Here is an 11,964-nt window from a genome sequence, read left to right as displayed (position 1 = left end):
CAGTCTGTGTGATGCTGATCTTCAGCCCCTTCCCAATTGGGGCAAAAACTCTGAGACTCCAGGTCAAACTTTGACTCAGGTATGAATATGATGAATGATAATAGGTTAGATTTGCTGAACACCCATAAAATGTATGTAAACGGTGCCTTTAGAATTCATTCATGTATCTAATAAAAAATAATGGTTATATATGACATTCTGTAAGCAACATGATGCTCCAGGCTACACATCCACAGCATGAAGAATCTGTGAAGATGAGTCGCTTATGTGATAAATAAATGGACACTGGACACCACATGACATATATGGGGGGAAATAATAGAATATGTTACTGCTGTGACATCAGTACGGTTTGGAATAAAGACACCTCTGGGGTGGCACATAACATTCTGCACAGACTAGTCACCTGCCTGCCCACATCTACATATAATATCATTTAGAAGCACAAGCTGCTTTGCAGGCAGGCAGGCAGACAGCCCTCCTCTTCCTGGAACTGCTTGCACTGGAATACACACACACAATCTCATCATGAGGCTGTGACCCAGCAGTGACCAGATCGCCGTGCAGTCCCCCTCCCCTCTCCACCCCTTAGGCCTGACACTTGCAGCCCCCGGCAGCGAAGCTCAGAGGGATGGTGGTGGTTTCGGGGCAGTTTGAAAACAGAGAGACCGCATACGATGCCATGTCGAGCTCTGATGCTGAAGATGAGCTGATCGAGCCACAGACCCCCACCCCGGGCACTGCTTCCTTCACCCTGCACGACAAGCTGCACCCGCTGCAGGTAAGGGCTGTGCCAGGCTTACCAAGTGCCCGGCAGGGTGACGCATCGGACAGAAGCCTCCTGCACGGGCACAACACATAACGACCAGCTGCATGACAAGTGTCTTCCACCACACATTGGCCGTGGCGTTAGCAGATGCACACAGGGATTGGTGTTCTCCTCTGCCCATCATCTGCTTCTCTGCCCATCATATATCCTATAAGTGAACCCACTTATTCACTGCACCTCTGTTGTGCCACTTGTAGCTGCCACATACCTGCCTACTAGCAAAGTGGCAATTAGAAAAGCAATATTATGTACTTCATTTATTATTAGTATTATTAATAATAATATATAAAAATAATGTGCACTTTAGAAAGAAAAAGAAAATGTTGAAAATAACTTTTTAAGTCATTTCCAGAGGCTTAGATGGTTTCCAGTGTTTTTATTCACCATATTTCCAAAGTGAATTTCCAAAGGCTTCTTTTTCATTGTGCTACAACCTTACCCCAGGTCCTATACAATTCTGTTTGTAGGAAACAACTCTCGTCACGTTCAGCCTACCTTTCGCATGTGATGATGATCCAAATGGAGATCAGTAAGGATTTATCATTTCAGACAGGAAGTTCATCACGCTTATCTAAATAGTGTGCTATATGATTAAAAAGCCACAATTTATAATAGGGTATTTCCATGAAATGCCTTAATATAAAGCATATCCTATTCACCCTGTTGATCTTGACAAACCGTTTGGGTGGCACAATGCATAGATCATTCTTTACTTCTTTCGCAGAGTGATGCCTCCACTTTTAGTCATGTTAAATATTAATGCGCTGAATTCTAAATAAGAGATTGTAATGACGCCATCGTTGCCATACATAGATGAGCAATGTATTGTTTTTTTCTTAGTAAAATTATACTTTGATTTGATAACTGTGCAATTATTTTCAGTGGTAAATTATGTGAAAAACATACCGGTATATATACATATATATATATTTATTTAAAAAATATTTTAAAGAACACCCACTCTTTACCCATAAACGGAGCCACAGGAAAAGTTTATGGTGTCCAGGAAGCTGAGCTTGTGGAATAACAGCCAGACGCAATATCCCAGGCAGACCCACTAACCTCTGCTGACAATCCATTCACATAGACATTGTAATGTTTCAGGCCACTGTCTGGGCTCCTGACCTGGAAGCGAGAACGTTTTTGTTGGCGCTGTACCCCGATGAGCAATTAAACACTCTTCTGTAAATGTGCAAAACAGATCCTACATGTCTCACACTTACAGTGGATATAAAAAGTCTACACACCCCTGTTAAAATGCCAGGTTCTTGTGATGTTAAAGAATGAGACAAAGATAAATCATGTCAGAACTTTTTCCATCCTTTAATGTGACCTATAACGTAGGTATATGTGATCAATGCAGTAGCCATACAACTAGCGTTCTTACGGCTTTGTTGTCTTCGACAAAAGGTGTGTAATTCCTACACATTTTATCAGATGTGCCAGAGAAAAGGCATCTGTACACTAAAAGTGGGATGTGTCAGTTTGTTTCCCAATATTGCTGCTCACAATGTATGGAAAAGGATATTTCTAGGTATTTTCACACATTTTTTATATACACCATATAGATGCAGAGGCCAAAAAGACTCCAGAAGGATGCATGATCCATAGAGGTACAGCAAGTATGGTCAGGTGCTTCCTTCAAAGGCACACTCCAGCCATCATATTTATATAAATAAGGAATATGTGATATCTGAGTCTCACCTTTAAATTATCATTTTTGTCCCCCTGGCAAATGCATTATGGGGTACTCTGTTTCCCTGTCCCCCAGCTCCTTGACTTGTGGGAGAAATGTCCTGTTGACCTCTCCTAACGCTGCTATCTATCTATAGATAATTCTCATTTGATGAGGTGAAATAAATGCATTGTTTTTGTTTCCTCAGTTGCCTGAAGTTATTCCACTTAATGTGGGAGGGATGTTTTTTACGACCAGGCTCTCCACACTTCTAAGGTATGAGGAGACCATGTTGTCTGCCATGTTCAGTGGACGCCATTACATCCCAACAGACGCTGAAGGGCGATACTTCATTGATAGAGATGGAACATACTTTGGGTAAATACTCTGATTAATAAGTAATGACAATAGTCAATAATTCCCCCTGTATCTTACAGCTGATGTGCATAGCACAACATGTCACATGGGGATCTGGTCATATAACTACTTAATTGCTTGTTGTGTAAAGCATCTGTTCATTATACTGTATATAAAAGTTATCAATATAGTGTATATGGAAGTATATTATCAACTAAATATAAAATATATCACGTTGCTGAAAGGTATGTGACTATGAAATGAATGTCGGTGCTCGGCATGTATTATTATTGCATATCCTCTCAATACCTCCTGCTTAACTAAGAGCTTTTGATTGACATAAAGCATTCATTTTTATTTCAGTGGACTTGACATCTGGTATTTACCCCTAAGACACTGGGGTTTTATCTTAAAGCTAACTGTTTAATAGTTCCTACAGCATTAATTGAAGTCTCCATGTTCCCATTTTTATCTGGTTGCATACTGTAATGTTGTATTTTGAGTTTAGTTATTTTCTCCAGGGCTAACACAGCTATATCCATTTTCTGTTAGAAATAAACCAAAGTCGAGTTTAATTAATGCCCTCCTTTATTGAAATAAATGTGGATTGTATTATCCCCGCGTCACTTAGATCCCTGGGTATTTTAATTAATGGCTGCATATTTACAATAATAAATGGGCCTGCCAGTGCTTGTAGCAAGCAGTCCTCAATCTCAGGGGCCTTTGAAGGCAACATACTAAGGCCAGACACTAGAGCATTATTGAGTGTATCTGAGATCTCCCATATAAAGTATATAGATCTCTTTAGATTTGGTGCATTGTTTTAATATTCTGTGTTATTAATCCACTGAATTAAATACTTCTAGAGAGGAATTATGTCTACCAAATCCAAGGACACCAAGTGTATCAATAGTAATAAAGCATCTGCCCACCTCGTTTTAAAGGTCACAAATGGTTTTCTTGCACTGACACTTAGACTGGAGGAGAAACGTCCCTTCCTCCCTTTTTTTGTCTGAGCTTCTTGGTAAATGGGTGAGGTATATAAAGCCTCTCCTCTGACTTTTTTAGATATTTGGTTTGGAAGTCCAACCAATTTGTCTTGGTTTAGTGACTCTGTATCTTAGTTAGAACTCGCCTCTCGGGATGTCTTTTGGCCAAAATATAGTACTAAAGCCTTATGTCTTGAAAGTATGCCTTCGTAGGGTTTAAGTGCTATTAAATGTGTTCTTTTTGTCTTTAAATTTGGTTACTTTTCATGTCTTGCTGCCACCCAGTAACAAGGATAGGCAGGGGCGTACCTAGAGTATTTGGCACCTGGGGCGGATCCTGTATGTGGCACCCCCCCCCACACAAACACTTTAAAACTGCATAGCGTCTATCGTTATATACTGGCGCCGACATTGAAGGTGGTACAGCATTACTGTTATCATTATATACTGAGGCAGACATTGACGGTGGTACAGCATTACACCTATCACTATATACTGAGGCAGACATTGATGGGGGTACAGCATAACACCTATCACTATATACTGAGGCCGACATTGACGGGGATACAGCATAACACCTAACACTATATACGGAAGCAGACATTGACGGTGGTACAGAAATTATATATATATATAGTAACATAGTAACATAGTAACATAGTTCATAAGGTTGAAAAAAGACCAAAGTCCATCAAGTTCAACCTATATACATATTGTGTCCCTACTGTGTTGATCCAGAGGAAGGCAAAAAACCCTTATGAAGCAGATGCCAATTGCCCCATACCAGGGGGAAAATTCCTTCCCGACTCCAAATATGGCAATCAGAATAAATCCCTGGATCAACGTTCTGTTCCTGTTAATCTAATATCCATAACTTGTAATATTATTGCTTTCAAGAAACACGTCCAGGCTCCTTTTAAACTCTTTTATTGAGTTTACCATTACCACTTCCTCTGGCAGAGAGTTCCATAGTCTCACCGCTCTTACTGTAAAGAACCCCCGTCTGTGCTGGTGTAGAAACCTTCTTTCCTCCAGCCGTAGAGGATGTCCCCTTGTTATAGATACAGTCCTGGGTATAAATAGGTCCTGGGAGTGATCTCTGTACTGCCCCCTTATATATTTATACATAGTTATTAAGTCCCCCCTAAGCCGTCTTTTTTCCAAACTAAATAACCCTAATTCTGATAATCTTTCTGGGTACTGTAGTCCTTCCATTCCCCTTATTACTCTGGTTGCCCGTCTTTGAACCCTCTCCAGCTCCACTATATCTTTCTTGTACACTGGTGCCCAGTACTGTACACAGTATTCCATGTGTGGTCTGACTAGTGACTTGTACAATGGTAGAATTATTTCCTTGTCGTGGGCATCCATGCCCCTTTTGATGCACCCCATGATTTTATTTGCCTTAGCAGCAGCTGCCCGACACTGGTCGCTACAGCTAAATTTACTGTTAACCAAGACTCCTAAGTCCTTTTCCATGTCAGTCGTCCCCAGTGTTTTCCCATTTAATACATATTCCCAGCCTGGATTTTTCTTCCCCATGTGCATAACCTTACATTTATCCGTGTTGAACCTCATCTGCCACATCCCAGCCCAAGCCTCCAACCTATGCAGATCCATTTGTAATCGTGCACTGTCCTCTATTGTGTCAACCACGTTACAGAGCTTAGTATCGTCTGCAAAGATTGATACTTTACTATACAATCCCTCTACAAGGTCATTAATAAATATATTAAAAAGATATATATATATATATATACATATATAAATATTGTTATTATTATTGTTCACATGTGAACTCAGCACTGGAGGCATAGAATCAGACATACAAATCCCATATTTGCAGGTATACAATAATAATGTATGGAAACATAGCAAGAGATAAAACTACAGGCATAGATCATAGGTTGCACAACCCAAAGTTGGTCGTCATATTTCGGCGCTCAGCATGACATGCCGGCACCGCGACAGAGTTAGCAGGAGGGTGCCACGGGCTAGGGTGACCACATGTCCCGGATTCCCAGCAGCCTCGTTACTTTTTTTTTTTACACGGAGGAGCTCGGCGCCCCCTCTCTCTCCTCCGTGTAAAAAATAATAAAAATTGACGAGGCTGCCGGGGATCCGGGACATGTGGTCACCCTAGCCCGTGGCACCCCCCTGACGAGCAGCATCCGGGGCGGACCGCCCCCGCTAGGTACGCTACTGGGGGTAGGCACCAACATTAGTCGTGGTGGACATTAACTGGGATCTGTGGTGGACAGTGTAATGATGTTCACAACCCTTGCCACAGACACTGTTGTTCTTGTATGGACAACATACCCCTGCCCCTGCCCAGTAAATTGGAAGATAATAATGTATCTCAAGTTTTATGGGATCTTTCTTGGGGTCTGATTTAACAAACCTTTGTTGGGTTCAACAAAGAACACACACACTGGTATTGAAATCTGAATATTGGGTTTATTGCAGTGGCTGCTTAAAATTGGCACAGACCAATACACCTTATACCTTCCTTCATGTAAAAATAAAAAAATTGCAGAAAGCAAAAATGTTATTCAAATGAATACTTAATAAATGAGGACAATATATTCGCTGCTCTATTTTGCTAAATATTCTTGTATCATTTATTATAAATTTCCAGCTGTTAAACTTTCATAGTTATACTTTTTTTTCCTCTTTTTTTCTAGAGATATCCTGAACTTTCTACGCTGTGGTGAGCTCCCACCACATGAGCGTGTAAAATTAGTGTACAAGGAAGCTCAGTACTATTCCATTGGCCCCCTGCTAGACAGCCTAGATAAACTACAGCCACTCATGGGGGAAAAAGTGAGACAGGCTTTCCTGGACCTGATGCCATATTACAAAGGTAAGAGTTGGTAAAAATTATTAGTGATTAAAAATAAATCTAATTTTTGCAATCTTGCTTAAAGTTTATTTAATACTGTAGGTGCCACGGCTAAACAATGACCCAATTTATGTTTATCTCGTGATTACAGTCATACCCCATATTATATATTTTTTTTATTTTATTTTCATTTTTTGTATATTTCATTTATATTTAAATTTTCCCCCCTTCATTTTTTTCTCCCTCACCTCCTCCATGTCTATCAATAATTGCAGTCAGCCAGCTGGTGGAGCAATGGGGGAGCCCAGCAAGCTCTCAAGTGAACTTCGGGTGCGTGTCAGCAGTGTGTATGTGGTGTATTAGTAAAAAGTAAAAAAAAATACCCTAACTGCTTTTGAGTTGATTATTCCTGATTTTTAGGCACTGTGATGCCTAGTTACCCCATTGTCCTTTTGTGGGCAGCGGGGATCATGGGCTGGTTAGGGAGATCAGAGGATCTCCCCGACTGTTCTCTGATGAGGTTTGAATGAGGTTTGTGCTTTTCAGCTTCCACATTACCACCTTCTAACATATTTAGCAGCGTGCTGTGAATATAACATATTGTGGGGTGGCTGGATAGATAAGATATGAAGATGGCCTTGCCCCAGCCCTACCTCCAACTATACCCCCATTCCACGTCTAACTATACCTCTCAACTAAGGCGTGATATTCTATAGGTGTAATCCAGAAAGGATATACAAATATATCCAGTTTATTTGGTTTTGGCAGGGTCAGCCAAAAGGCTGTTGGTTCTTTAGATAAAACTGCTATTGTATCTATCCCCTTTGACTAGGTTGAAGTATGTGTCCCTCCTGCAGCTTTTGGCTCTGCAAGCCCTTGGTGTCAACACAACTTTCTGTTAAACTAAAAGAAAATGTTATTTAATAAAATTCGGCTGTCAGAATGTAACTTTTCATATTTTATTTTAAAGATAGCTTTAAATAAAGCTTGTGCCTGAATCTGTTCTTTCATAAAAACAGATCTCTCAACCAAAAATATTCCCAAACCATTTACATACTTTAACAAATAGAATATTTAAAAAATGTGGCCCTCCTTAGATACCTAGACTCACCTTACATTCCTTATCTATCTAGAAAGTTGGGTAACCCCAATTTAGCTGTAAGATGATCACTGTCTAGATAACAAATTGCAAACACCTGCATAATCTCCTGGTTCAACATAATTATGATTAAATGGTAAATAACAACGGTGTTGGAAGCAGATTTTCAGTTCAGATTGATAAAACCTGATTCTAACATGTTGTTGATGTTGGACCAGGTTGTCATAAAACCTTAATCCTGACTGAATTTACCATTGGTTATTGTTGCTCTTTTATTTTAATCACACATGTTATGAGCTCTACGGGCAGTTAAAGCAGGTTTGAGAAAACCTTATATGATCAAATTAAACAAAGTTGCTTCAGGTCCATCCAAACCTTGCAGATGGTGTCCGATCGCCCTCCTCCTCCGAATGTGGTGCTTCTTCATAACACTCCGCTGTCTATTTTAGCCTATAAACATCCCTGAATCGGATCACCAGTGCAGACAGCAATTAATAGATTAAAATGATTTACCTGAATCACTAGAATGCGGTATGTGTATATGTTGCATTGGCATTTTCAGTAAGCATTTCATTTAGTTGTCTTGATACTCTGTACTAGAGCCCTGAGCGGGACTGTTTTCTAGATCCTGTTCCTGCTGAATTTCTGACCATTAGCTCCCGCAACGTGTGTATTCCACTTGGGCTGGGTGTCTAAGATCAACCTGTCCTCAGCTCAGTGCTCTCCGGCCTCTATGAAAACAAGGCTGAATATAAAAGTGAGGCTAGGACTGCCTCTGAAATTCAATATGAAAAAGCAAAAAAAAAAAAAAAGCCGGCAGCTTTGTAGGTGTGCGTGGGATTACAGGGACCCGCAGGTATATTGTGTGACCCACCCGCAACACACAGAATACCGCTCCCGCACCCGCAAGTTTTTTGACAGGACCCGCGAGACCCCAATCCCGATGAAGTCCCTCTACTCTGTTCCTTACAGCACATTTCCTTTCATTTGTGTTTTGACGCTATGTATGTTAGTGTGCTTCTAAAACTTGCTATTCCATAATACACATTAAAGATTTAAAACCCTACTTAATGCAGGACTCCAGAGATTGAAGGGCTTTCCAAAACAGAATAATTTATTTACTAGGGCTCTTCAAAGCTTCCATGTTTAGCATATAGCACAAATTCAAAGCTGTTTTCTTATAACGCAGAAGTGAGGTGCGCACTGGCTCCTGTTGTTGCTTATTGTTAGACTTACTTACCTGCTTGGCCCATCCAGGTCTAGTCTTACATAACATCCGGGAGCTGACAAGATCAGGTTCCCCTGTGGCAGCTCTTCTGCATGTAGTTGTAGTTTCACCTTCCGGTTATATCCAATCAATATAGCCAATCCTCTCAAGAATAATCAGTCACCTGGAAAACCTATAAAACACATGAGCTCTCCCGGACAGTTCTTAGCTGTTATTCCTACTCAGAGATTCTCAGCACATTTTTACCTGTGTGCCTCTTGGACTACTCTCCCTTTGTCTCAGTTTTACCTGTTCCTGAACCTCAGCTGTCTGCCCGGATCATTATTTGACTTCATCTCTTACCTGGCTGTTTTGTACCCTAGCTTTAGATTCTGTTTTTTTTTTTCAATCACCACAGGGGTTTTGCACCGTGCTCCTGGATGCCAGACAGACTGTGGCTGGATCCTCATCACACTTACACTTACACAGTAGAGTGCAGATTGACCTTATCCTAATTCTACCTTAGGTGGCTACCATTGTGTGGGAGCTCAGCAAGTTTTATTTCTGTAGCTATGAACATTGCTGACAAGTTCCACGGGACGGGGTGGGAAACACTTAACAACTATTCAATGATACAGTGAAGCCAGTGTCGATAAGTAATTCCAGAATGTTTTGATTCCAGAATGTTTTGCTTTAAGCTTACAAATTATTGTGAGGTTCGTTTGGAACAGTTAGCATAGCAAAGTATTATGAACACATTATAATAGAGCAGGGCAGGGAACAATACAGCTGTTGTATGGGGAGATCGGAATGTGGGACTGTAGATAACTACTCACGGTTTCTCTGATACTGTACAGTTCATATGCATAATATACATACATAATATAAAAATACGTATATGTTGATGAAACTTTCCCTTTATTCATTTTTTACACTGTTCTTAAAATTGTCTTCTCCTCTGTTAAGATCACTTGGAGCGCATTGTTGAAATAGGAAAACTCAGAGCTATCCAGAGGAAGGCCCGCTTTGCAAAACTGAAGATCTGTGTATTCAAAGAAGAAATGCCCATCACCCCATATGAGTGTCCTCAATTTAACACACTGCGTTTCGAGAGGAGTGAGAGTGAAACAAAGCATTTTGAGCACTATTGTGACGTAGATGTGTCTTTTGGACCTTGGGAAGCTGTGGCTGATGTCTATGACCTTCTTCACTGTATAGTTAGTGATCTGTCTGAGAGGGGTATCACCGTTGAACATCAATGCATCGGAGTTTGTGACAAGCATCTTGTTAATCATTATTATTGCAAACGCCCCATCTATGAATTTAAGATCACATGGTGGTGAACATTAGGAACACATCACTTTATTATGGGTCAAATATTTATAGTTCCCTTCAGATGCACAGCCTGTCAAATTAGATCATAAGAAGGGAATGAAGCTATGCGATATATGCTTGAAATAGGTCTTACAATGGTAGACGGCGGCAATGATGACGAAAACTGTGTGGAGATTGACATACTAACAATCTCACAAGTGGAGATAATGGTGAAATTGTAAGACACCAAGGCACCTTTGTTAATTGATAAGCACTTTTAAATTACTTGGTCCTAAATAGTACTTCTGGATCACTGGAAAAAGCTTTAATACATGGAAGGTGATTAACACGTTGTATTAATACATAATACACATCACAAATTGAATTCTTTGACATTCTGGATTGGCTAGCTATCCATCTTTACTCGTGTCTGTCTAGCTTCTAGAATGTGAAACTGAATAGAATAATTTCCAATCTTTTGTTGGTACTGTAAAAAAAATGTAAATGAAAAACAAAATATTTTTTTTGTTAGAATTAAAAGGCGGGTTGTCAGTTCAAAATGTAAATATATTTAAGTATATGTAAGGAAACAGATAACCTGTCATTTGGATGGTTTATGTCAATTAACAGGAGGAACATTTTTCTTCAAAAACCTACAGCTTGTAACAGATAAGTAAGAGCTAATTTCATTAGATGTTTTTGCTTTGCAAATGAATTGTAATGTCATGTAATTTAACAATTTATTGTTACTGAAATTTTGAAAGTTGCATTGATTGGAACCAACTGTCCGCTGTCTAGCACGCCAATCATAGGCAGTGGAGGCAGAAGGTAGGTGGATAATTGTAAGCTCCAGTATAAAGCAGAAGTCTACCGACACATAATGATGAGATGGAAGAATGGAAGAAGACTTCATACAACATAGAAAAAGTTGGATAAGCTTTTCAGATGGTAAATCCTTGACTTCCCAAATGACTGCATTCTCATTCCTGTACAATTAATAAACTACCGTAATTCTGAATACATTTTGAGGTCATTACAAGATTTTTTTCTCAATTAAATCAATTTTGGGCAAAAACAAAAGTCCATTCTAGCGCACATACACAATAGTAGGCTTTTGCTTTAAAGGTCTGAGTTGAAGTACAATTATATTTCAGTATGATAATAAAAAATATATGTTTTATTAACTTTCTTTGGAAAGCTATTTTAATGTAAAATTTCCCAAAATATGAAATTGCTATACAACTTGAGACCAGAATAGATACCTAAGCATACAGCACTATTAAGCCTCACATTATAACCATGTTTTTACTTTCATAAGTATATATTTTTTTTAGTTAATTTGTCCTACTTTCCTTGTCTGTCTCTCTAATACATTTTACAAATGTAAACCTTTATTTTATTTTTACAGAACTTGATTATTTTTGTGAGAATTTGAAGGAACAACTAAAGAATGTAAAATAGTTGTTTGTTATGGGAAAATGATATTATTATTATTATTATTATCTTTTATTTATATAGCGCCAACAGTTTACGCAGCGCTTAATACAATACATAAATTCAAGGGATATGACAAGACAAGAGTTGACAGACTAAGACAAACCGATACATTCGTGGAGTGATATCCAGACTTACTATTTTTTTTCTTCACCTTT

At 39.3% G+C, this 11,964-nt stretch overlaps 1 protein-coding gene across 1 annotated transcript; it reads left to right on the top strand.

The window, feature by feature from the left end:
- The first annotated feature begins 528 nt into the window (after positions 1-528).
- KCTD7 (potassium channel tetramerization domain containing 7) lies at positions 529-11,323 on the top strand. The gene is made up of 4 exons (XM_053457341.1): positions 529-781; positions 2,713-2,882; positions 6,535-6,713; positions 9,965-11,323. Exons 1-4 carry the CDS (start codon positions 632-634, stop codon positions 10,339-10,341), a joined length of 876 nt encoding a protein of 291 aa, XP_053313316.1. The 5' UTR covers positions 529-631; the 3' UTR covers positions 10,342-11,323.
- Positions 11,324-11,964: the final 641 nt, after the last annotated feature.

The sequence above is a fragment of the Spea bombifrons genome, chromosome 2, assembly GCF_027358695.1.
Source record: "Spea bombifrons isolate aSpeBom1 chromosome 2, aSpeBom1.2.pri, whole genome shotgun sequence".
Lineage (NCBI taxonomy): Eukaryota > Metazoa > Chordata > Amphibia > Anura > Pelobatidae > Spea > Spea bombifrons.
The sequence above is the reverse complement of the archived record's forward strand: the minus strand, read 5'-3'. Positions and strand labels throughout refer to the sequence as shown.